Source organism: Rhyacophila brunnea, unplaced genomic scaffold (assembly GCF_057557595.1).
Source record: "Rhyacophila brunnea isolate RB1 unplaced genomic scaffold, BYU_Rbru_1.0 scaffold_2, whole genome shotgun sequence".
NCBI classification, from domain to species: domain Eukaryota; kingdom Metazoa; phylum Arthropoda; class Insecta; order Trichoptera; family Rhyacophilidae; genus Rhyacophila; species Rhyacophila brunnea.
Genome location: NW_028232859.1, coordinates 55,470,837 through 55,492,774, shown reverse-complemented (window position 1 = coordinate 55,492,774; position 21,938 = coordinate 55,470,837). Strand labels below are relative to the sequence as shown.

At 32.7% G+C, this 21,938-nt stretch overlaps 4 protein-coding genes across 5 annotated transcripts in view; 2 read left to right on the top strand and 2 right to left on the bottom strand.

The window, feature by feature from the left end:
- Positions 1-2,042: 2,042 nt before the first annotated feature.
- On the bottom strand, positions 2,043-8,785 carry LOC147072541 (FUN14 domain-containing protein 1-like). The gene is made up of 4 exons (XM_085947819.1): positions 8,714-8,785; positions 8,465-8,637; positions 4,386-4,581; positions 2,043-3,455 (listed from the first exon to the last, which is right to left on the bottom strand). Exons 2-4 carry the CDS (start codon positions 8,617-8,619, stop codon positions 3,273-3,275), a joined length of 534 nt encoding a protein of 177 aa, XP_085803945.1. The 5' UTR covers positions 8,620-8,637; positions 8,714-8,785; the 3' UTR covers positions 2,043-3,272.
- Positions 8,786-9,095: 310 nt separating this feature from the next.
- On the top strand, positions 9,096-13,414 carry LOC147072540 (FUN14 domain-containing protein 1-like). 2 transcript variants are annotated; one of them, XM_085946742.1, is made up of 4 exons: positions 9,096-9,164; positions 11,569-11,712; positions 12,169-12,364; positions 12,914-13,414. In XM_085946742.1, the coding sequence occupies exons 2-4, from the start codon at positions 11,570-11,572 to the stop codon at positions 12,992-12,994; spliced, it is 420 nt and encodes a 139-aa protein (XP_085802868.1). In that variant the 5' UTR covers positions 9,096-9,164; position 11,569; the 3' UTR covers positions 12,995-13,414. The 2 variants fall into 2 exon arrangements, with proteins under 2 accessions (XP_085802868.1, XP_085802869.1); XM_085946743.1 differs by having other exon boundaries at positions 11,555-11,712.
- A 3-nt stretch (positions 13,415-13,417) lies between these two features.
- Positions 13,418-15,939, bottom strand: Sf3b6 (splicing factor 3b subunit 6). The gene is made up of 3 exons (XM_085946744.1): positions 15,815-15,939; positions 15,588-15,706; positions 13,418-13,988 (listed from the first exon to the last, which is right to left on the bottom strand). Exons 1-3 carry the CDS (start codon positions 15,842-15,844, stop codon positions 13,724-13,726), a joined length of 414 nt encoding a protein of 137 aa, XP_085802870.1. The 5' UTR covers positions 15,845-15,939; the 3' UTR covers positions 13,418-13,723.
- Positions 15,940-18,704: 2,765 nt separating this feature from the next.
- Oatp74D (Organic anion transporting polypeptide 74D) overlaps positions 18,705-21,938 on the top strand; it is a 153,469-nt gene continuing 150,235 nt past the window's right edge. The window contains exon 1 of the mRNA XM_085946937.1: positions 18,705-18,818. The gene's annotated coding sequence lies outside the window, so the exon portion shown is untranslated. The remainder of the gene's footprint in view (positions 18,819-21,938) is intronic.

The window sequence follows — 21,938 nt, the reverse complement described above, 5'->3', positions numbered from 1 at the left end:
GCGTACATATTGACATAATATCACAAGTGTCTTTTAAAAAATCATGTAACAAGTGTCTTTAATTCATCACAAATATCATAATTTCTTCTTTTCCTGACCAAAATTTCAGTAGATGTACTGAAATTTCAGTATGTATGGCGACACTGAATAGATATTTTGTATTGCCATTAAATAACCCATAGACTAATGAGTTTGATAAATTGAAATTATTAATTTTATTGAATATTATTATTTATATCGAAAAAACAATGTTAGATTTTATAATAATTAACAATTTATTACATACCTAGGTATATTTATCTCCATCACGTAAACCAGTAGTATTCAATTTTTACTCGGGACGCCACAAGCTGTTTGAAAAAGATCCAAACAATAAATACTTACAATGCATTGATGCATGATCACATTGTTATATTAGACAACTTCCAATCACAATAATATAACATTGTTTCTCATCTTAACAATTGGTTTTATTTAAAAAGGTCACGGAGATTCAATATCTGAGAGACTTGAGGATATCTGCAGTGACGTCCGTGTGCTTAGGAGGTCATGCACTGCTCGGGGGCAACAAATCGCTGCCTGATTTCCAGGTTGTTCTACGTCACATTCAGTAAAATTCTCAGGAGCAACTTGAAAGTTTACATTGAAATAATTGCACAACCAATATAAGAAAGGAAAGTGAATAAAACAACCTTTCAGAGTAGATTCTGCAGTCAGCAAAACTTTACTTACCTTTTGAAATATTTCTTAACTACTCTCTCAGCAGTCCGCCACCCCAAAAACCAGACAAGTGTCCAATTAATGAAAGCGGTGGATTATAGTGCATTCATACAAAATATGGTCAAAATTAAAACAGGTATTTCGTAAAAATAGCTTTTTTGAGAAATTTGTACTAGCAATTACGGTTTTATTTATAATTAAAATCAAGTATTTACTAAATTATACATATTTATAAACTAAGTTTATTAACTAAATATTAAACAGTACATCACTTGACACAACCAGTTGTTCAGTGAGGCAGATATTCTTGAATGGCTTAGGATTCCTGGCTTTCCCTACGACCAAAAAGCTTCAGTTTGTGTGTCCCGGTTGCATTGGAGCACGGAATAATTGTGATTGCTTATAAAGCTTGATTTTGTGCTTTCAAGTAGTAAAAATAACGGCGGATTATAGTAGATGTTGAATAATCGAGTGGCGGATTATTCAGTGTACTATATATTAATTTATCACCGCCAGAACTGTGTCTTCATCATATCGTCGCACGGGTCCTCAGTTTAACCAACAACTAACTCCACCCGTCCCTAACTGTATTCTGGTGGTGGTTACTTCATTATTTTTGGGTCTTTGTCTCAAAAACAAAATTTTCTATTCAGAATCAAAACGGCGAATGGGAATCTCTGATCTAAACCATTTTGGTTTTTCCTGAAATTTTGTTGGCAAGTGGTTGTCATAATTTTGCTGCCAAGAACTACATGAATGTTTGTCAGCCGCGACCCACAGTTTCAGAAGTGGCCCCTCTATCTACCAGTTACAAGAGGGATAATATTTATTTATTTCACAAAAACATGACTTTCAAATTACATCTAAACCTTTAGGGGTTTAGGGGCCGAACATGTAAGTCGTTGTGCCAAAGTGAGGAAAATATATCGACGTCATGATAAAAACTTCTTTTGCTAAACTAGAACTTTTAAAACTAACTTGCTAAAAAACTAAAAGTTTCTTTGATGTAAGATTTGCTAGTAATATGAAGAGTTAGGACTGACAAGATTATAAATTTAACATCTTTGGTTTTTATGTTACTTTTATTACCCAACTGAACATAATTGAGTTGTCCAAGTCGCAATATCCGCTCTGGATATTTTTCAAAGCCTCATTAGTCATTATTATAAACCACAGGACATTTGGGAGCTCGTGATTTGGGGCATTTGTCGGCACTGTTTTATGTAGGTATGAAGTGAAAATCTTTTTTGTGTCGTAGAAAGTCACCAGAACAGGTATTGTGAGTCGACGACTAAAGACATAATATTATAAAAACAAACAAATAGAAGTGTTAAGTACAGAAAAACTTTTATTTCATGAGATTTTTTTGCATTAGGTATATTTAATAGCATCACAAATTCGTTAATCTCACTAAAGGTAATACTAATCTAAAACTATATGGTAAATCGAATAAAAATACTTATCGGAAACAAAAAATTTAAAAAAAGAAAGGATATTAAATCTATGTTTAACATTCTGTGATCCGATTAATGATAGAAATGAATTCCTACATAATATATTTTATGTATCTCATAGGCAGACAGATGCAATTGCTACACTCTCAATTTATTGTTCAGGAGAGCCAAAACACAATTTATGTTTTAGATGAATGCTTATAACTTCTAAGAGTATATGCAAAAGATGACAATTTTTTTGTATCATCCAATTATTCTATTTCTTGCATCTGTCTGTTTCCGAGGTACAGATATAATGTAGGTTGTATGTAGGATAATATCGTCTCTGTTCTGGCAGAACACACTAACTGTAGAATACTAGTTTTGAGTAATTTGACTTTGAAGTTGTTAAAATGTTTGAAATGGTCTATCATGTGAGTCTATTAAGTAATCGTAAAAAGGATGACTTTAAAATAAAGACTGTTTATTTATTAAGAATGTTTCCAGATGGTAAAGTTTGAAATAAAGAACATTTTGGTATAACTAACTCAATATGTCATTTTTTCGAATTAGTGTCTTCTGCCACACAGTGACGATATATTAGTTATTACATGGTATCAAAACAGTATTAGTTCAATATAAGAAAACACATAAATATTTTTATTTTCTCTTATCACCGCTAGATACCTAGCAGATAAAGGGTATTACATATATTAGTCTATGGCGGCAGGCACATTTTATATACAAAATATATCTAAGTAGAAGGATTCGAGGTATTTAATGAAGATCTAATGAAATATTAACATTACAACTTAAATAATGACTATGTATTAGGAGATTATTCATGTATAAGCAAAGCACAATTTTATAAAGAGTTAAAAAATCACAACTTTGGAATATTAAATAGTAACATTATTCCACACTAATCTAATAACAGAATAAAAACAGATAATTTATTTATGCATATATAATTTAGCCAATTTATATAAGGAAACATAAAAAAATATTAATAATAATACAAATGGAATACAAAAAAATATCAATTAGGTACCAGTAAAAATGATACAATCAAAATCACAACGTATGAAAGTAAAATTATTATGCTGAAAATATCAAATTCTAACGACCGCACATTAAGCCGAGGGCCAATCCAGCCACGAAAGACGCGAGGAAGACGTGGGTCTCCGTCGCCCGATAGTGTTCATCCCCGGTGACCGAATGGTACCACTTCTTCGCTTTCAGTTGTTTTTTCTTCAAAGCCTCCTCAGCCTTGTCGACTTTTCGGTCGACAAATCGTCCAACCTTTAAAAGAAAACATGGTGATATATTCTATTTTACAGTAACATAGATGTGACAGATTTTAACTTCTTGAGTCTATCAAAATAGTAAAGTTGTAAATAAAGTTAATTCATCATTCATTCAATTTTCTTTGTCGGATCTTTATAACAGAGGATCGTGACCCAGATGATTGTTCTGTAGGGCATCTCATTTGCATTCTTCCCGGCATTTAGGGGCACACAGAGCGTGTGTTGGTGAAAGTCCCATGGCACCCATGATTTAGTCTGACCATCCGCAAAGAGCTCCTCGTCCTTTATGACCTAACCAAATACCATTAGTTTAAATGGTGAAGGGTGGAGGTAGGATGTGGAGATCTAACATAAATAGTGTACACTAAACTTAGTCTTACTTATTGGCTTTCATTTAATTAAGAATATAAATTGCAGATGGTGTTGGCTAGTTTCTAACATTTAATTAAACCCTGCCTATTGGTAATAGGTGGTATGGAGCCAATGAGGTATCGGCTGATTGGTAGAAAACAGTTAGTAGCTAATGAGGTTTTAAATCGCCAAGGTGCAAGCAAGCCCAAACTGAACGTGGGACTCTTGGATATACAGTTATTTTAAAGAACAAATACACATTGTTCTGTATTATCAGTATATAATGTTGAGCCTACATTACAAAAAAAAAAGATTTTGATGAATAATATTGTTAACTACATAAACCTGTGAACATGGTGTGGGTGGCAGACACAGTCAGCCACCCACATGACCATAACAAACAAGGCTATGTGCTCGTTGATGTGTCCTTGCACTGTGGTCGCGTGAATGGTTTGGTGCTGTACTGTAGTTTTTCCCCATTATCGAACATATTCCATTTGCAGTATTTATTTTTAAATGTCAGTTAATATTAATTATAAACTATTGATTTAGATTGTTGTCTCCAAGAACAAACCTTATCAATAATGCCTGGTGAGCTACCCGTAGCTTCCTTTTCAATTTTGTCACTTAATTTATCAACTTTCTTGCACACTTTATCCCAATCCAGATCTATGTATCCTTGCTGATGAGCAATATGTAACATTATGGCTCCACCACCGACGGCGATGCCAGAAAGTTTACCCATTCTCATGGCAACAAATCCGGCAATCCTGAAAGTATTAGATATTTATAAATATTAAATTTGATAGTATTGAGGAAACTTGATGGAAAATGAATTTTAAATGATAAGTTTTGTAGGAATCGGTTTTGCTCCGAGGATCGGAAAACGTTTAAGACAGAAGCAACCTTTGTGCACATTTACTAAAGAGACATAATATATGGTATACAAGCTGTAGTTCACCGACACCTATGCATCATTGGTAGATATATATATATATATATCATTGGTAGATATATAAAGAATCAGACGATTGTGAATGACGAAACCATGTAGCCATAACTGATTCCTATTAAAACAATAGTCATATTAATCAGAAATTTTCTAAACATTTTGGTAGTTATTCATTTCCTAATGAAATTTAAATATCTGGAGTAATAAATTAATTTTACAACAATCGAGATGAGACTGACCACTAGAGGAGAGTTGGAAATACTGTCACCAGTTTGTGTACTCAAGTTTCGGATGAAACTACCCATAGTATGTGTGGCCCAATTAACTTATTCCAAAAGACTTGTGATATCATCACTAGTCGCAGTTCTGTGCACTTGCCAGTTGGTAGACTTTCAACACTATTGACATTAAATGCGCGTGAACGAGATAGCACTTGAATATAGGTATATTTTAATTTATTAGTCTATTGCGTTCGAATGTATGAATAATAGGTCATAAATTTTGTGTCGCAGCACAGTGGTGAGATGACGCACAGGCTTAGGCTTGTTATATGACCGTTCAAAAAATGTTTAAAATTAAAAAAATCACTGTTATTCATTTTTGTTAACAAGAATATTGTAACCTAACAGAAAAACAACTCATAAATTTAACATGTGTTTAAAAGTTTATAATAAATAGGACTTTTCGACAAGCGGAGCTTAGCGTATTTTTAGCGACACAATTGAAGCCGATGCACAGTCTGGGTTCCCTGAGTCGATACGTATTTCAAATACTAATATGGAGTTGGTTTTAGTTTCAGTTGAGTATGAAACTTTTGTCGCATACGCACGCCAAACGCTCTATATAGTATTCCAAATACTAGTAAGTATTTTGGAACATGTTTCTATTTAGTATTTTTTTATACTGGTAGTAAGTATACTTAGTCTTCAAAATCGACCAGGTTTTCCCATCTCTACTGACCACACTACACTATTTTCATATTCATAAAACCACACAACTAGAAATTAAATGTTATAAGGGATGGAGTCCTGAACCTTTCTCTATTTATAAATTATAAGTCGTGGGTGTTTCAAAGAGTATACGGTATATTTGATTTTATACGGTAACAACACAGTAATTTGATATGCGCGAGTATAATAAGTTTGAGGTAATTTATACTGGAACTACGGCGTAGTCAGACCGTGTACCTATCCCAATCGAATAGCTCACTTGACTCTGATATGACTTACGGCTAACCGTTTATCCATTTTCAGAGTGCAAGCAAGACTAAGTACTGTACTGAAATAGGTAAATTAGGTCTCTTGACGAAGACAAGCTCGACTCAATTCTAATTGATAACTGAAGGCCAAACGTCACCTTATATAGTCAAATAGGCGACCCCTTCTCTGCTGTCTATATGATAGTGGGGCGGGGCCCGCGATAGTTAGGGCTTCCCGACGGCGCTGTATGCGACGCCCGATGAGTGAAAGAGAAAGTATTTGAAGGCCCTGCTCTACTAACGCTAATAATGATTTTATTAATAATAATTTTAATTTAATAATAATGATAATGATTTTAACTGCCATGTTTAATATTTTCAAAACCAGTATGTTTGTTGAAATGCCACGTTGGGAAAACAACTCATACCTCAGAAATAACATTCTAGTATTTTTTTTCCAACCGCTAGGTATGTATAAACAAAACAAATGCTTATGCTAAACTTTTACCACTTCAAATAAATTCAAGTTTACATGATTGGCAGATAAGCAGTGTTGTCAAATATACACCATAAAATTAATGCCCGAATTCCCTGTCAGAAACCTTAAAATAATCAGAACCAGTTGAAGTACCTATAATGTAAAATAGTATTTTTTTCTGACTCCTCGCAAGTGCACACACCAGAGCAAATGCGTAAGTGTTACACCTGTCAGGCCTAAAAAAAAGCACATAGAAACCAATAAAACTAAATTAACGGAAAACACCATCTGGGAGAAAAAAGGGGGATTATATTTAAATATTTTTTCTTCTCTTCTTCGGCTATGTCCACCCCATAGATGGACATATGGACACAACACGCCCCCAAGAATCTCTGTCGCTCGCCTGTCATCTTGCGTCATTCCAGGTCATACCAACATCCCGTAGCTCTTCCGTATACACTCAATAGATAGTATTTAGCGGCCTTTCAGGTCGCCGGAATCCGGTTGGCTTGAAGAACATGCAAGCCAGGTTGACGCTTTTTTCTGGCATCCGCAGCACGTGACCAAGTAGTCAGGTTCATCGTCGCCAAGAGGCTGCTTGATTCGTTCTTTTATCTTCTGGTTACTCCTAAAGGCATACCCACCTTACGCCCAGTACCCGTTGCGAATATCTGTTCTCGAAGCTCAGTATACAGTTGCTACGAGTCTTCATTAGGTCCCATGATTCACTACTGTAAAGCAGCACCATCAGAATGCAAGCGTTGAATAGGCGGCTACTAATATCTTACTATATCCTACTAATATCCATTAGTAAGAAACATACCTTGAACCAACAGAAGTGGCCAAAATGCCACCATAGTAGATTCGGACAAAGTAATCACTCAAGTTTAGTTTGTTGCAATGTTTAGAATGATCCTACTTAATAAGCAGAGGCGCGTTTCCATAACGCAACATGACGCAACCGATTCGTGAGATAATTTAAAAGGGAGCCTCTGAAGAGTCAAAACCTGCCACTCAGTTATTAAATTATATTGAAATTTGAAAAAACATGCATATTTCTCACAAACTGAGTGGAAAAAAGGTATTGCCCAAATCTAACAAAAACCCTGCATAAAAGTAGGGGTTCTAATAGCTCTTGATTAGAAGCAAAAATAGACTAATTAAGTAGGTAGATACGAACAGTAAAAACAAAAAAATGTGAACTTATGTAACTTTGTATGTTTGATATCAATTTATTTTCAATGTACGCATGCACCTATAAATATCAACAAATTTACAGAGATCGGCTACTAAATTGGTAGGTATTCTGCTGTAAGTATGTACCTATTTATAGATTTTGATTTGTAAGAAAGGAAACTCTTTCAATTAAACCATATTTGTATAATTTATACAAAATAAAAATTGTATGAATGTGTGGATTTATTTGGAAAATTAAAATTAGATTATTCATATATTATTGTTGGGGGCCAGTGTGTCGGGCCTCAACGTCACTAAACGCACCACTGTTAATAAGTGATATAAAATTAATAATAGTCTAACAAGAACGTCCGATAACAAGTGTGATACTGTGTCCCATCGATTTTAGTGATTTGAAGGGTTGGTCGGATAGAAAACAGAATGGTTTCTGCCTGGACAATGTATAACCATAGTTAACCATCTTACTAATCTGTTTAGTGATAATAATACACATTGTGGAATAAAGTAAATATAACTCAAAAAATTTCTACATGTCACAGTCAATTTGTTTTACTAATCGTTATTTATTTAAGTACCTATATTATACAATAAATAGTGAAGCTTTAAATACGTACATACATAATGAATTAAATTATTAATAGGACATAGGTATTCATATAAAATATTTTGTTTGTAAGCAATGTCATGAGCTTTCAAAAGACCTTCGAATAACTTGTCTTATGAATCACAGAAAATAAATATTGCACTATGACGTAGGATATAAATAGAAATGACATATTATATTATTATGTATACATAACATAGATTGAGTTAAATTATTTTACTCACCATCCTGAGAATGACCCCATGATTAACTGTTGTGTAGCGGCTGTTTTGCCGATTTCTCCGACCGCTTTATCAATAAACTTTTTGGTGTCCTCGACTGCATGTTCAACTTCTTCTGCTGCATCATTACCTCGGGGAGATTTTGATCTTTTAGCCATGTCAAATGTTAGCAATTCCTAAAAGAGCATATATATGGAATCGATACGATACATTTGAAAACGCTTAAGATTTTACCAATTAGGTTCTATTTACCTCCGCCTTTTAAATCACACCTTTCCGATTTCGACAACCACAACTGTCAAAATAAATTCTTTCTGCTGTTCTGGTTCTGACTTCTCCCTCCGCAAAATATTCAATGTTGCTTGCATAGGAATTTGAGTTATAGGTATTTCACACGTAGTGAAAACAAAATAAAAGCTCAAGGTAAACAATAAAAATTAACTAATATTTAAATAATTTCAGTCGATTAACTACTTACTATTTTACTCATACGTTGTTTTACAATTATTTATCTTCCGTAAAAAAATCTTTATACAATCTTTTATTTTGGAATGGTGGTAGCATGGAATGCGGTACTGGCGACACTTTCCACTGCCGACAACTTTGCCATTCATTTAATACGAATATTGAATTTATACAATTCAATCTGTCACGAGAAAAGGATTTCTTTATTTATATTGTTTGCTTCACAGTTCATTGACAGGTAAATTCATACATTTAACAATGTTTATTGAAATATTTCATTGTATCACTCGGTTTTCATTTCAATTCTATTTCATTTATTTATTTTTCGTATATAATGTAGACAGATGATTATAATTATTTATTTCATAAAATATTCCATATTAATTTACTTCTCTACCCATTGCGATCTATTTTCAGTTTTTCACAAATGAGCATATTATTCTCTTTGTTCCAAGTAACCCTTTAAAAGTCTTATTTAGTTTGTATAAATAAGACGTTGCAAACAATTTTCAAATTGTGAAATATCTGATGCTTTTTATGATTATTTACTCTTACCGATCTCATGGTCATTAAAGTTATCTTTATCAATCCAGTCATTTGTTTTGAACTACGAAAATTCTGTGTACTAAAAACTAAGAATCATTATGTATGTACCTATATTAGATACCTATTCGAGAAGATATCTAAAATTGTCGCCGTTTAACTATCACTTATTATAAAAAATCATAATGCTCATATTTGGACTATTCTCGAAATGTTGAATCACGTAATTATTGGTGTAGCAGTTACACAAATCTATCGTATCGTGTATGTAAAGGATAGCAGAGTTTGTACATTATATTATTATTTGTTGTAATATGCTGGTGCTTCAGCAAAGCTGTCTGTACGTTGATAATGCAAAAGATTCATGCACTACTGCCACACAAAAAATACTTTAAAGAAATTTAGCTAAAATCATAACTATAAAAACTGATTATACAGTAGGCGCTCGGTAATCCGGCGTTCACCAATCCGGAACGTCCAATAGTCTGGCATTTTGCAACTCAGCTCTTCTGCTCTATAATCCGACAGGTTTCACATTAAACTGCCGGATTGCAGAGCAGAGAGCCGTTCGCTCGGCAGTTCGGTGCCCGACCTTGACAGATGAACACATGTTTGTTTCCCTCGTTGATTAAGTAAACAATGTTATTAATTTTTGTGTATGTTTACATAAACTAATAAAGATTTTTACTGTGCATATCTGTAATAGAATTATTTCCTATAGAAATCCAATAATCCGGCATAGGTGAATAAATATGGGTGCCTGATTACCGAGCGCCTACTGTACTTAATTACATCTGAATGAAAGCACATTATACAATTATTATACCGAGCCATAAATAGGTACATCAATGGTGTAAAATTTTGCTAACAATCTTTTGCTAAATCACAACCCGCACTACCTACTACATCGTGGTTTAAAAAAAAATAAGCTTTTTAATATTAAAATTCATTTTTTTTATATTTAAAGCTGCGTACCTAATCACAATTTAAAATATAAAACACTTTATTAATATGTGTTTATACTAAAAAATAAACATCATGCATAAAATAAAAGTACAGTACACTCTCAGTTATCCGTCGCTCGATTATCCGACAACTACTATAATCCGCCGTTATTTTTACTAGTTGAAAGCACAAAATCAAGCCGCGGTATTCATATATCAAATTCAGTAGTCCGCCGCGTTGTAACACCGCAGATGAGACGGGTTTATTTTGGAAACTTCTCCCTCGTAAAACGTGTGTTCATCACAAAGAAAGGAAAGTGCCCAAGGACCGCATCACAATTATGCCGTGCTCCAATGTAACCGGGACACACAAGCTGAAGCTTTTGATCATCGGGAAAGCCAGGAATCTTAGACCATTCAAGAATATCTGCCTACTGGTTGTGTCAAGTGATTTACTGTTTGATATGTAGGTAGTTAATAAATATGTATAATTTAATAATACTTCACTTTAATTATAAATAAAACGATAAGTTGCTAGTACAAATTTCTCAATAAAAAAAATTTTTACGATTACCTGTTTTAATTTTTACCATATTTTGTATGTATACACTATAATCCACCGCTTTCACTAATTGGACACTTGTCTGGTTTTTGGGGTGACGGATTACTGAGAGAGTACTGTAATATAATTTTCCAATAAACTGAAAAAATTAAATTCATTTTGCTCCTCGTTGCATAAACTAATTTAGTTTACTCTGCTTGGCCCTTCGGCGTTCTTTTGTTTCACTCACGCGTGTAACTTTATTATATGTGAGCGAAAGAGAAAGGTGGTACGCTCGTAATTCCACTCATTATCATCATCTTGATTCCTGGCACATGGCAAAACGAGTATTAAAAATATATAAAAATCGATAATGGTATAGCGAATTCGCACATGCCGGCCGGGGTCAAGATAAATGAGGGTCACCTGTATTGATATTATTTATTTCGATATGACAGCTCTAACCATAAAATTAAGAAAAGTCTCTACTTATATAACACTTGTACAATAGTGAATACGTAGTTTTATTATTGCACATGAGCATAAAATGTTTCATAATCTTAGAAAATGTAATTGTTTTAAATATTTTATATTTTAAAGTGTTTTATATTCAGAATGAGTGAAGTCTCCAAGTTCACACCCCGCAGCGATGCAGAAGGCTTTGTCAAGGATACCAAGAAATTCATCGACAAAGCAATCGGGGATATTGGAAAATCGTCTTCAACTAAACAACTGGTAATTGGCACACTGTCAGGATGGTTAGTACAATTTTAAGCCCTTTCTCTAAATTATTCTTTAATGAAAAAATTAAAACATTGATCACCTATTTCTGTTTAAGTTCTTTCATACATCTTCTAATTTGTACTTTTTTATGGTACCCAGTGTTACCTAATAATTTCAAAAAAAATCTGTATAGGTATTTAGTTGATTATATCTAAAACAAATCTATGTAAAAGAGACTCGAATCTATTTCTTTTCAAGACACACACTAATGTAAATACAAACCATTCTTGCTTTTGTAATTTATTATTTTCATATTTTGTATATGTATTACCTTCTGAGGTTTCGTGAAAATTCTATTACCTACTACTACTTCACCATGTTTGATTCTAAAAGGATGAGTTAAATTTGAATTTGTTATAATATTGAATGTATATTTTATTTCAATCACCCCTGTGGAATATCTGTGTAGGTAAATGTGATTATCTGTTTAGGGTCACGGGTTATATTGGAATGAAGGTGGGAAAAATAGCCGCAGTAGGCTTAGGAAGCGGAGTGATAGTACTACATTTGGCCAATCAAAATGGATACATTAATATCAACTGGGACAAAATTCATAAAAATGTTGACACCATTAATGATACAATTGAAAAGGAAACCAGCAGCAAATCCTCTGCCTGGCTTGAGAAGGTGAACCACAAAAATCTTGATATTATGAAACTATTTTACAAGTTATTTTTTTTTTTTCGAGCATGTCCGATCCTAATAGGATCATATGGGCCTCCACAGAGTAGAGGTTTGTATTAACAGATTTTGTTTTTTACGAGAAATGGATGTTAGCCACGTGCTCAACCTATTAGGTCCATACCTGACTCACACACAAATTGAAAACCAATATGTGTACTTGCCAGACCCAGGATTCGAACCTGGGACCCACGGCGTGATAGTCCAACGCTTAAGGCGCGCGGCCACCGTGGGTGTTATTTTACAAGTTATAAATAATATTAAAGTAGATCAGGACAGCCAAGTCAGATAACATAATATTTATAATCATCACAGTTATAATCTAAAGTTAAATTCTTTATCGTTTTTAAGAGTACTGTTAATAAAATTGATATTTTGTTTGTCATTAGAATAAAGTTTCGGCCAGTCAAATCTATGGTGCAGTTCACATTAAAGCTATCCAAAATGACCTTTTATTTTTATATTGGGGTAATAAATACTTTCTAACATTTTCAGGTTATCAACTTCATGCGGTCCAATTCATATTATTCGGCAGGATTTACCGGAGGTGTTTTGTTCGGGATTGCGTCATCTTAAATTTAGCTGATATGAGCACAATATCTGATTTTATTATTATACCATGTATTATTATCTGTAATGTGACTAAGTCTTAGTACGTATTTAAATATTTTTTATGTTCTGTTTAAGATTGTTCCGTTTATTTATAGATTAAACTTCCCTAGTATATTAACATTATGGCTTTCAATGTTAGAAATTAATTTTAACTTTTTGCGTGAAAACACCAACAGTGAAATTTTTTTCATACCCATGCAAATATTATAATCTAAATGAGAACGCATTGTAAATAAGATAATATATTGCAATGTGTAACTTGCTTAGGTAAAAGGCGCGATAACAATAAGTAAATGAAAATTATCATTAAAAATGAAATTGAGATTCACTAATTTCCTTTTGGCAATTTGTGAAGTAGTATTTAAATAAAAACACATAACTTAATTTGTCAGCATTTAATTTATTTTTTACCAGTACCATTGATATCGTTATAAAAATAAATAATTAATAAATTTCCTCTATTATACTATTTATTTTGGGATGAGAATACTTCATCACTGCATATATGAAAGGTTATATAAATGTAAAAAGAGAAACCTATTTTTTAACAAGTGTGACAGATTAAATCGTAAATTGAAAAATGAAATCCAATTACATACATAATCCAACGTTATAAGAAATTATTACATTTCCAGCAGACATTTTACATTTTTTCACTTATACCTAGTTAAAATTAAACTATAAAATAATTTATTACTTCTTAGAATCTTCAGGTGTCGCTCCAAACTTTTTCTTTGTGGTTTCTGAGGTAATTCCATATTTTTTCTTTATGGAATCTAGTTCTTCTTGTTTCTTCTCAATATCCATACCCTTGAAAGCTTTGTGCGATCTATAATAAAGTACCACCAAATATCGGTTGCATACGTTAAAACCGGAGAGATGATCGCATGCAGTTTTGGCATCAAAGATGTCTTCGTACACAACAAACGCTGTTCCCTTTGTCTCTGTTGTGTTACCACTGGAAAAAATAATTTTAAGAATGTAATGTAAGTAATCAATGCTGTAATATGAACAATTGTGACGCTACATTTCAAAATCAGCCAAGTCCACCTTTAGGTATTTTTGACTTTTTTGTGAATTGCCAAAGAACTACTGCTTTCTAACATTTCTGCATTATCAAAATGTGGAATTTATTAATTTTAAATATTCTATACTCGAAATAATATAAACTTTCACCCTTGTGACTGCGTATTTGAGAAAACAAAAAGCTGTTTTTCTCCTATTCATATATTATGGACTTGGCTGATTTTGAAATCTAGCGACACAATTATTATGATTGAAACAATCCTTTGGTCACCAATAGTACATTTATACAAAAAATCACAATAGTATGCATATTTTACAATATTATTATCAGCCGGGGTTGATCCACTGCTGGATGAAGGCCTCCTCTAGCTCCTACTCTTCTCGGTCCCTAGTTCTTTGCTGCCACTTACGTTTACCAAACTTTATAAATTTCAATTCAATCTATCCATCATACAGTGATACCCGAGGGGCACTAAACGACCGCAGGGACGCCCTAAAACTCCGTATGTTGATATCGTAATAGATTTTTGGGTTATCACAGTGTGTTCTTCTTTCCTCGACGTTTCAGGCTCGTTGCAGAGGCCATTCTCAAGAGGTAATGTGTTGAAGTGTACTGTGAGGTGTATGAATGCGAATGCCGCTTTTAAGTGTGTCAAAAATGGATCTGTTTAGCTGAGAGCAAATGTTGCTCAGATAAAAAAGGGGTGATGGTGTACTGTTAGTCTTGACATGACTATCAAAGATATTAGATTTTGCTGAAAGTACTGGAAGCCATGGTGGTTTTAAACGTAACCCATCGTCCCTATTAATATTTTCAGGGTTTCTAAGAATTTAGATAGCCTCTTTTATTAAGCGTGAAAAATATCACTTATTCGGTATTTTGGTCTCAAAGTCAAATTAGTGACCTGTAGTCATTTAATTTTTCAGTAATCGCTGACATTGTGTAGCGTTTTAGTTGATAGGTCCTCGTGTTGATCCACACACTTTTTTTCAACTTTCATGAGGTTTGGCCTGTGTACTTCTTCGGACATTTGCAGCAATTTATTTAATATACACCTGCCAAATCCAAAGGCTGCAAGCCCTTTATCAGTCTTAAAATATTGCAGGCTTTCGTGAATGTTGAAAATACTGTTTCGACATTGTGTTTCCTAAGTTTCTTGGTATTTTTTTAATATATTATGGCATATTAGCTCAGCTCTTTAATTTTGACCATTCACCCTGATTAACAGGTTTGTTTTTACTCTAACTTCTTTGATTGTCTTTTTGAATACCATTTGCTTGGAGAACCTTGAAAAGCTCTAGTGTATCAAGGTTTTTTTTGACAATATGGAGTACTGTATCTTTACTGTGTGTACATACGATCTCTGTTGAAATGTGAATGTTAAGCTGCTTTTTCGATTCATAATCTCAAGGCTCATCCTTAGCGAAAGTATTTATAAGTTAGGTTATAAATGACAGTATTAAAAGGGTTGAGAAATGTTAGTGAGATACCCAAAGGCACCTATATAAAAATCAGTATGATAATACTTACACCCTAATTTGCCTGATAGCTCCATACTTTCCAAAAATGTCATACATTTCTTCACCTGTTATCTTATAAGGTAAATTACGAATATATAGGACACGATTTACTTCTGGCGGTAAGCGAACCTAGAAAATATAATCAGAATAAGACCATGTTAGTAATCCACTTAATATTATTATCATGAATATTGTGGGAAATGTAACTAATTGTATTATAATTTTAAAATAACTTACGTTAGCTCTTCGGTGCAATGCTAAAGCCATATTACCGTGATCGATATAAACAAATCAAGTTTCAGGTGATAAAATAATAAAACGTATTAAAAACGTGAGATCAACCAGTATATTTTGACAGGGACAAACAAAAGATGTCTATGCTATGCAACCATAGATAATATGATATGTAAATGCATATTAGTCTATGGTAAAGCAGAATAGCCTTCCATTCAGAGAAGAGCTCAATTGCTTCCAAATAAAGAAAAAAAAAAAAAAGCTATGGTAAAAACTATCGCAAACTCAACGCCATAATAATATGCAGGCGCTCCATTGGCGAGTCAAAAGTCCGAGGACATCGTCCGATTTGTCAATGCTCTGCTACCGTACGTACAATAATTATTTATGTTCTAGGCATGTTGTCAGACATTAAAATATTATGATATTAAATCGAACTTTTTGCATACAGAATGTGGGTGGAATTATGGGATAGAACAAAATTTAGGAAAGACACTGGTGATTGAACATGTTTGTCCATATTGAACATATTATCAGATATGATTATTATAAAATTTTCGTACATCCGCGTTTGCTTGACGGACGAATTCTAAAAACTCAGCGAGTGAAATATCAAATAAGTTTGAAATCCAACAAACCATCTGCGGACTTATAATTCCGCGGTTTCCCGCGGAAAGTCCAACAATTTTAAAACTTCTGAGTGGTAATGAATATTGGCATTTGCAATTTATAACAATCATTACTGATTTCATCGACAGTTAGTAGACATAAATAGATAAGTAGGCTGATAAGGTAATTTGGTGATAGTTTGTATTATAATGTGTATTCAAATAACCTGCCGTCAAAAACTTTCAAGAATAAGTCATAGATGGCTATACTACCTATTCTTTGACTTAACAAAATTAATTTCAAAGTGTTATTACTGTTATTCGCTATTAGTTGGCGTACACGTGTTCGCATTGAACGCTTTTCGGAGAATTGACATATTTTTCAAATAAAATCTTTCTTTTTTCAACATTTAAGCTGTATCAAGGTAATATTCATACTATTTATGTTTTTATAATGGTTTTTCATGGTGCATGCCTATTATATTTTCTTTGTGTGTTCTTAAAAATGTGTTAACCAGTGAAAAAGAATACAACAATTTATTTTATATTGTTGTATGGGTGTTTAATTATGTTTTAAAAAATAATTCCAGGTTATTTAGACTAGGTATCACCAAATTACCTAACACATTTTTGATGGTACCTACAAGAGGAAAGAAAAGTGAAGGTAACGACAAATGTTACAGAACGTATTCATTTGTTGATATAGGTACAAAAAGCGGCAGACCTGATGAGAGATTAAAAATTTACATTATATAGGTACTTAAAGCGGCAGAAGCCATAGGTGTTCCGTGGTCGTCTTTAAAACAATTTATTTCGAACAACGAGAGAGAAGACAGAAAATTAACGAAGAATTTTTCAAAATTAGGAATGCTTTTTCCATTGACAGTAGAACATGAGTAGAAATTGGTCACATATATAAATAATATGAAGGAGTTGGGTTTCGGATTGACCGTTTTGGAGATAATGGAGATAGCTTATAAAATTGCCAAGTCTGTGGGTCGCGATTTGATTCAGCCAGTAAGTTGTAGTGGAGTCAATATAAAGCTAGATATGGTTTATCAGTGCGTGTGCCTGTGAAAAAGAAAGAGATTCTTCGGCAAAATGCATAACTCTAGTTGGAGAGGAACAACCAGATGTAGCTGCAGAAGAACAAGTACCTAGTTGTGGTGAAACAACGTAGCTTTACATCAAAAAACCAATCACAACAAAATGACGACGAATGGATTTGTGGAGTATGTGAGAAAACATATTCTCATGATGCTATGAAAAAAATGAAGCAAAATGGATTGAATGTTGTTTCTGCATGGGGAAATATCCTGAAAAATGTCAAATTGTCAATTGACAACGTGATCATGTGCGATTTTTGAGCAAATTATTATGGTGCATTGTAAATAGGTATCTAGATAAGTAGGTAGTTAAATCTTCAACAAAACTCAAAATTATACAATATCACCAAATTAAATACCTACCTATCAATCCCAAATTACCTATACTACCTATCACCAAATTACTAATACTGTTCCTAACTACTTAAACTATAAAAAATCGTGTAGGTATTTTCCTGGCTTTTGTGTAATAATATATTTCTTGTAAGGATTTAATTATATATTGTCCTGATATTTCGACGTCTTTTATTTTTCACCCTATTAATGATTAAATTAAATTATCACCATTACTCTTATACCCTTACTTCGCCATACTTATAATGTTTGGTGTGTTTTTTTACCTTCATTTCTTGGTGTTTAGAACTTGTTCTCATTCAATTTAAAACTCTTAAATAATATTTAGCATTTTTTGTCCAACTCACTATCAATACCTACGTATTGTTTATCATGGTTGATGATCCATTGCAAAATACGGTGGTCAGTATACTTAGGAACTTGGTAGTGGGTCAGAGGATAACTTTTTTGTTTATGGTCTCTAGCCCGATATTATTATGTCCAATATATTAGTCTATGGCTTTGTCTATTATTATTAGCTGTCAGTTGTTGTTACTTGTTAATAATTTGTTTTGTTGTTTACTGGTTAAAGCTTGTTATTTTTTTTAAATTAAATATTGATATTACATTTCTGAATGGCCACTATTGTATAAAGATTTGACTGCAAACATATGTAAACTATTTTGTCTTGGGATACATCATGTTTACACCTATTAAATGTATTATTTGTAATAATTGAAAATAATATGAATGCCTGCTGCGGGAGTGGCGATAACGCCGGCTCTTTTTTTATTGACATTATTAAATCGGCTTCTGAGACAGTCAAATCGATAGATGGATGCGAATATAAATTAATGGTCATTTTAGTATTATTGAGTGCAATATGTTTAGTGGTGGCAATAAAACAAAATCGTGAGTCTGGTTCGCAATATTTGACGAGAAGTAAAATGGAATGAATAGGTAAGTCTCAAATTGATTTGACAAAATGACTCTTATAAAAAAAGCTTAACACAAGATTCCATTATGATTATATTTATAGTATCTAGCCTAATGCACCACAAATTCCTAATATAATTTTTTCATAACTTGCATCTATTTTTAAGCTGTTATTGTCTAAACTCTAAACCAGGGGTAGTCAACCTGATCCCGCCCACTAGTGGGCGTTCCAGATTTCACGGTGGGCGGTAGGGGTTTTAAAAATAATCTCATTAATAATTTAATTAATTAAATGTAATTTCATCAGACTTCATGCTTCTATGTCTATGCAAAGTATAAATAAAAATATAGATTTAACTACTTACAGTAAGTTGTTTTATAAAGATTTATTCTGCCAAACTTACCGATAGTCTGACATAAAGTATTTGGTGAGTAATTATTATTATATGCTTTGACTTGCTGTAACTCTGCTTTATAAATTTTATAAAGTAAAGTTACTTCCCTACTTTATAAATCACTATTTCTGTGGAACCGGTGGACGGTTAGAAAATTTTACTACAAACAGAGATACAAAAGTGGGCAATAGGCATAAAAAGGTTGACTACCCCTGTTCTTAACTAAAGTTTTTTAAAGCGGTCGGCAAAATACGGCCTGTGTAAGTACAATCTCAAATTCCACAATTTTTCAGCAGATTGTCTGGACTTCAACTACCTACTGTACCCAGTGTTGTAGCTACCCCACCGCAAGTACAAGCATAGTATTGGGGCTTACCTAGACTAAGACAAGGGCTCTAAATGTCAGTTCGATAGTTGTTTTGGTGAACTTTCTATTTTACAATATCGATATTATTCGTTGATGCTATTCGATATTAGAGGTGTATTTTCAAAATGAACTTATTCCACTACTTGACAGAATTTAAATTTAAAGCATACAATTTTGAACAAGTATTTTTTGTATATAAGAACCTAATAGCATTGAATCAGGTAGAAAAATCAATTTAAAAATCGGTGTTGGTTACAAAAGTAACTTATTCCACTACAAAAAACATATTAAGTATGTAACAACGATGTTGATGTTACGTAACATCAATACCGTAAACAGTTTTTTGGCTTTTGCCAAAAATTTGTTGAAGTGGAATAAATAAGTTCACTTTGAAAATACACGCCTCGTATACAAAGATATTATGTAGTTATATAAGTATTGCTCAATTGTATTCAACTAAATAATTAAAAAAACCAAATAAGTACTTAAGTATCCTTCAAAATTTAAGGTTTTTGAATTGAAATGAAAAGATGTGCAAAAATTCAAACACCATTATCATAAAATAAGGTTTTTTCAGTTAAACTAGATTATTTATAATTCAGTGTTTCTCAACCACCGGTCCGAGAATTTCTGCCACAGTTGTCGCCCATTTTAAAATGTATAGGTATGCCAAAAATTGCAAACCAATTGTCATTCAACAAATTAAATGGGTACACAATATTATTATTCTTTTAATGTCACTCTTATGTTCAGACATAAGATACAACCATTGCATCAGTTTTGGATATTACCACTAAATTCATTAAAATTATTTTCCGGATTTTCGACTACATATTCATGTGAGAAGACTTTTTCGGCCATGTCAGTGATAAAAATAAAGGGGAACCGAATGAATGTCAATGCAGTGCTTCGTCTCTTCGAAACACTGAAGCCACTATTATCAACACAATTCTAGTTAAAATGCAGCAGCAGATTTCACACTTTTTTCCTTTTAATATTTTCAGATTGATTAATGAAAACACGTTAAATTGTATATTAATTACCAATAAATTGCGTCAAATTGCAAGCTTTGTATTTTTCAGTTAGATGCCTCTGGTAGGGCAAGCATTCGCCTTATACAATATTATTATTCAAAAATTATGTATCGAAAGGTACGATTTCATCTAACGAACCGTCAGTGGTCACATCACTAATAGAGAACATTGTTTATTTTGTATCTCAAAAGTTGGAATCGTACGCTTACGAAAGAGGTTTACCGGCGATAAGCACGACCCATACTCTACAGTGGTTTCCAAACTTTATGTTACTACGCCTCCCTTAAAAAATCTAATCTTGGCGCCTCCCCCCCTTTAGTTCATTAAATAATACAGACACATATTTAAATAGTCAAAATGTACTTCTAAATACAAAAAACTTTATTAAAAAAATAAACAAGTTTTACTATAAGAATGTATATTCCTTTTTTTAAATCTATATTTGAATTTCATTTCAGCTAATGCAGAAAATCCCGTTGCGCATTAATATGATGTTACGAATGATACCTAGCAGAACTTAAATTACAACATGCATTGATTTTCTTGACAAAGTATTATATTTCGATTCTTCACTTAAATTCAACCAAAATTGAACTACGGTTTTTGTTTCAATCAATTATCGCATGATAATTCTATCAATTTTTCCTTTTCAATAGTATTCAATCCAAATTCATTATCATGTTCATTGACAAATGGATTCTACATCCACGCGTATTTTGTAAAATCGAGATCTTATAAATAAATATTATTGTAAAAAATGCATTAGTGTTCGGTAAATAGATTTTTGTTTTTTTATTATTTTTTATGAATGCTTTCACTTTGTCTTTTTAAATCAATGAATGCATAAGTGGTCCTTCCATCGATTTATTTAATCATTTTTTTTTAAATTTCCACCAAATAGGCAAGTTTAACAATTACCAAAAAGTTATCTTTCCTAAAAAAAATTGCCTCTTCAATATGATTTGACTCTTTTTATATCATTTTTTCACGAGATTGCCAGTGCATTTCACAGTAGTATACAAGTGATCCATATCTTCAGACAGATTTGCAAACAACCTAACTTTTATAGGACTGTTTTTTATGTAGTTTATAACTAGCGGCCATTTTATGAACTATGCACTTGCAAACTGCAAACCTATGGCTACATTCGTATTAAACTTTTCGCGCCTTCCTTTGCAACAGTCCGCGCCTCCCAGTTTGGAAATCGCTGCTCTAGAATCTAGATACAATGGACCTGAATTTCTCGAAATTTCACTAAATACGTAAATATGTATAATAGTCCCATAGTAACAGCATCAAGATATTATATAAAAGACTGGGATACATAATAATTAATAATATATAAAAC

What these genes read in the sequence shown, in the direction of transcription:
- LOC147072541 (XM_085947819.1), bottom strand. Translation starts at nt 8,619, where the DNA reads ATGGCTAAAAGATCAAAATCTCCCCGAGGTAATGATGCAGCAGAAGAA. An exon ending in ATGGGGTCATTCTCAGGATG is followed by an intron (nt 4,582 to 8,464) that starts GTGAGTAAAATA and finishes TAATACTTTCAG; the next exon opens with GATTGCCGGATTTGTTGCCA. An exon ending in CACCAGGCATTATTGATAAG is followed by an intron (nt 3,456 to 4,385) that starts GTTTGTTCTTGG and finishes TTTCTTTTAAAG; the next exon opens with GTTGGACGATTTGTCGACCG.
- LOC147072540 (XM_085946742.1), top strand. Translation starts at nt 11,570, where the DNA reads ATGAGTGAAGTCTCCAAGTTCACACCCCGCAGCGATGCAGAAGGCTTT. An exon ending in ATTGGCACACTGTCAGGATG is followed by an intron (nt 11,713 to 12,168) that starts GTTAGTACAATT and finishes TTATCTGTTTAG; the next exon opens with GGTCACGGGTTATATTGGAA. An exon ending in CCTCTGCCTGGCTTGAGAAG is followed by an intron (nt 12,365 to 12,913) that starts GTGAACCACAAA and finishes TAACATTTTCAG; the next exon opens with GTTATCAACTTCATGCGGTC.
- Sf3b6 (XM_085946744.1), bottom strand. Translation starts at nt 15,844, where the DNA reads ATGGCTTTAGCATTGCACCGAAGAGCTAAC. An exon ending in CATTGCACCGAAGAGCTAAC is followed by an intron (nt 15,707 to 15,814) that starts GTAAGTTATTTT and finishes TATATTTTCTAG; the next exon opens with GTTCGCTTACCGCCAGAAGT. An exon ending in GCTATCAGGCAAATTAGGGT is followed by an intron (nt 13,989 to 15,587) that starts GTAAGTATTATC and finishes TATTTTTTCCAG; the next exon opens with TGGTAACACAACAGAGACAA.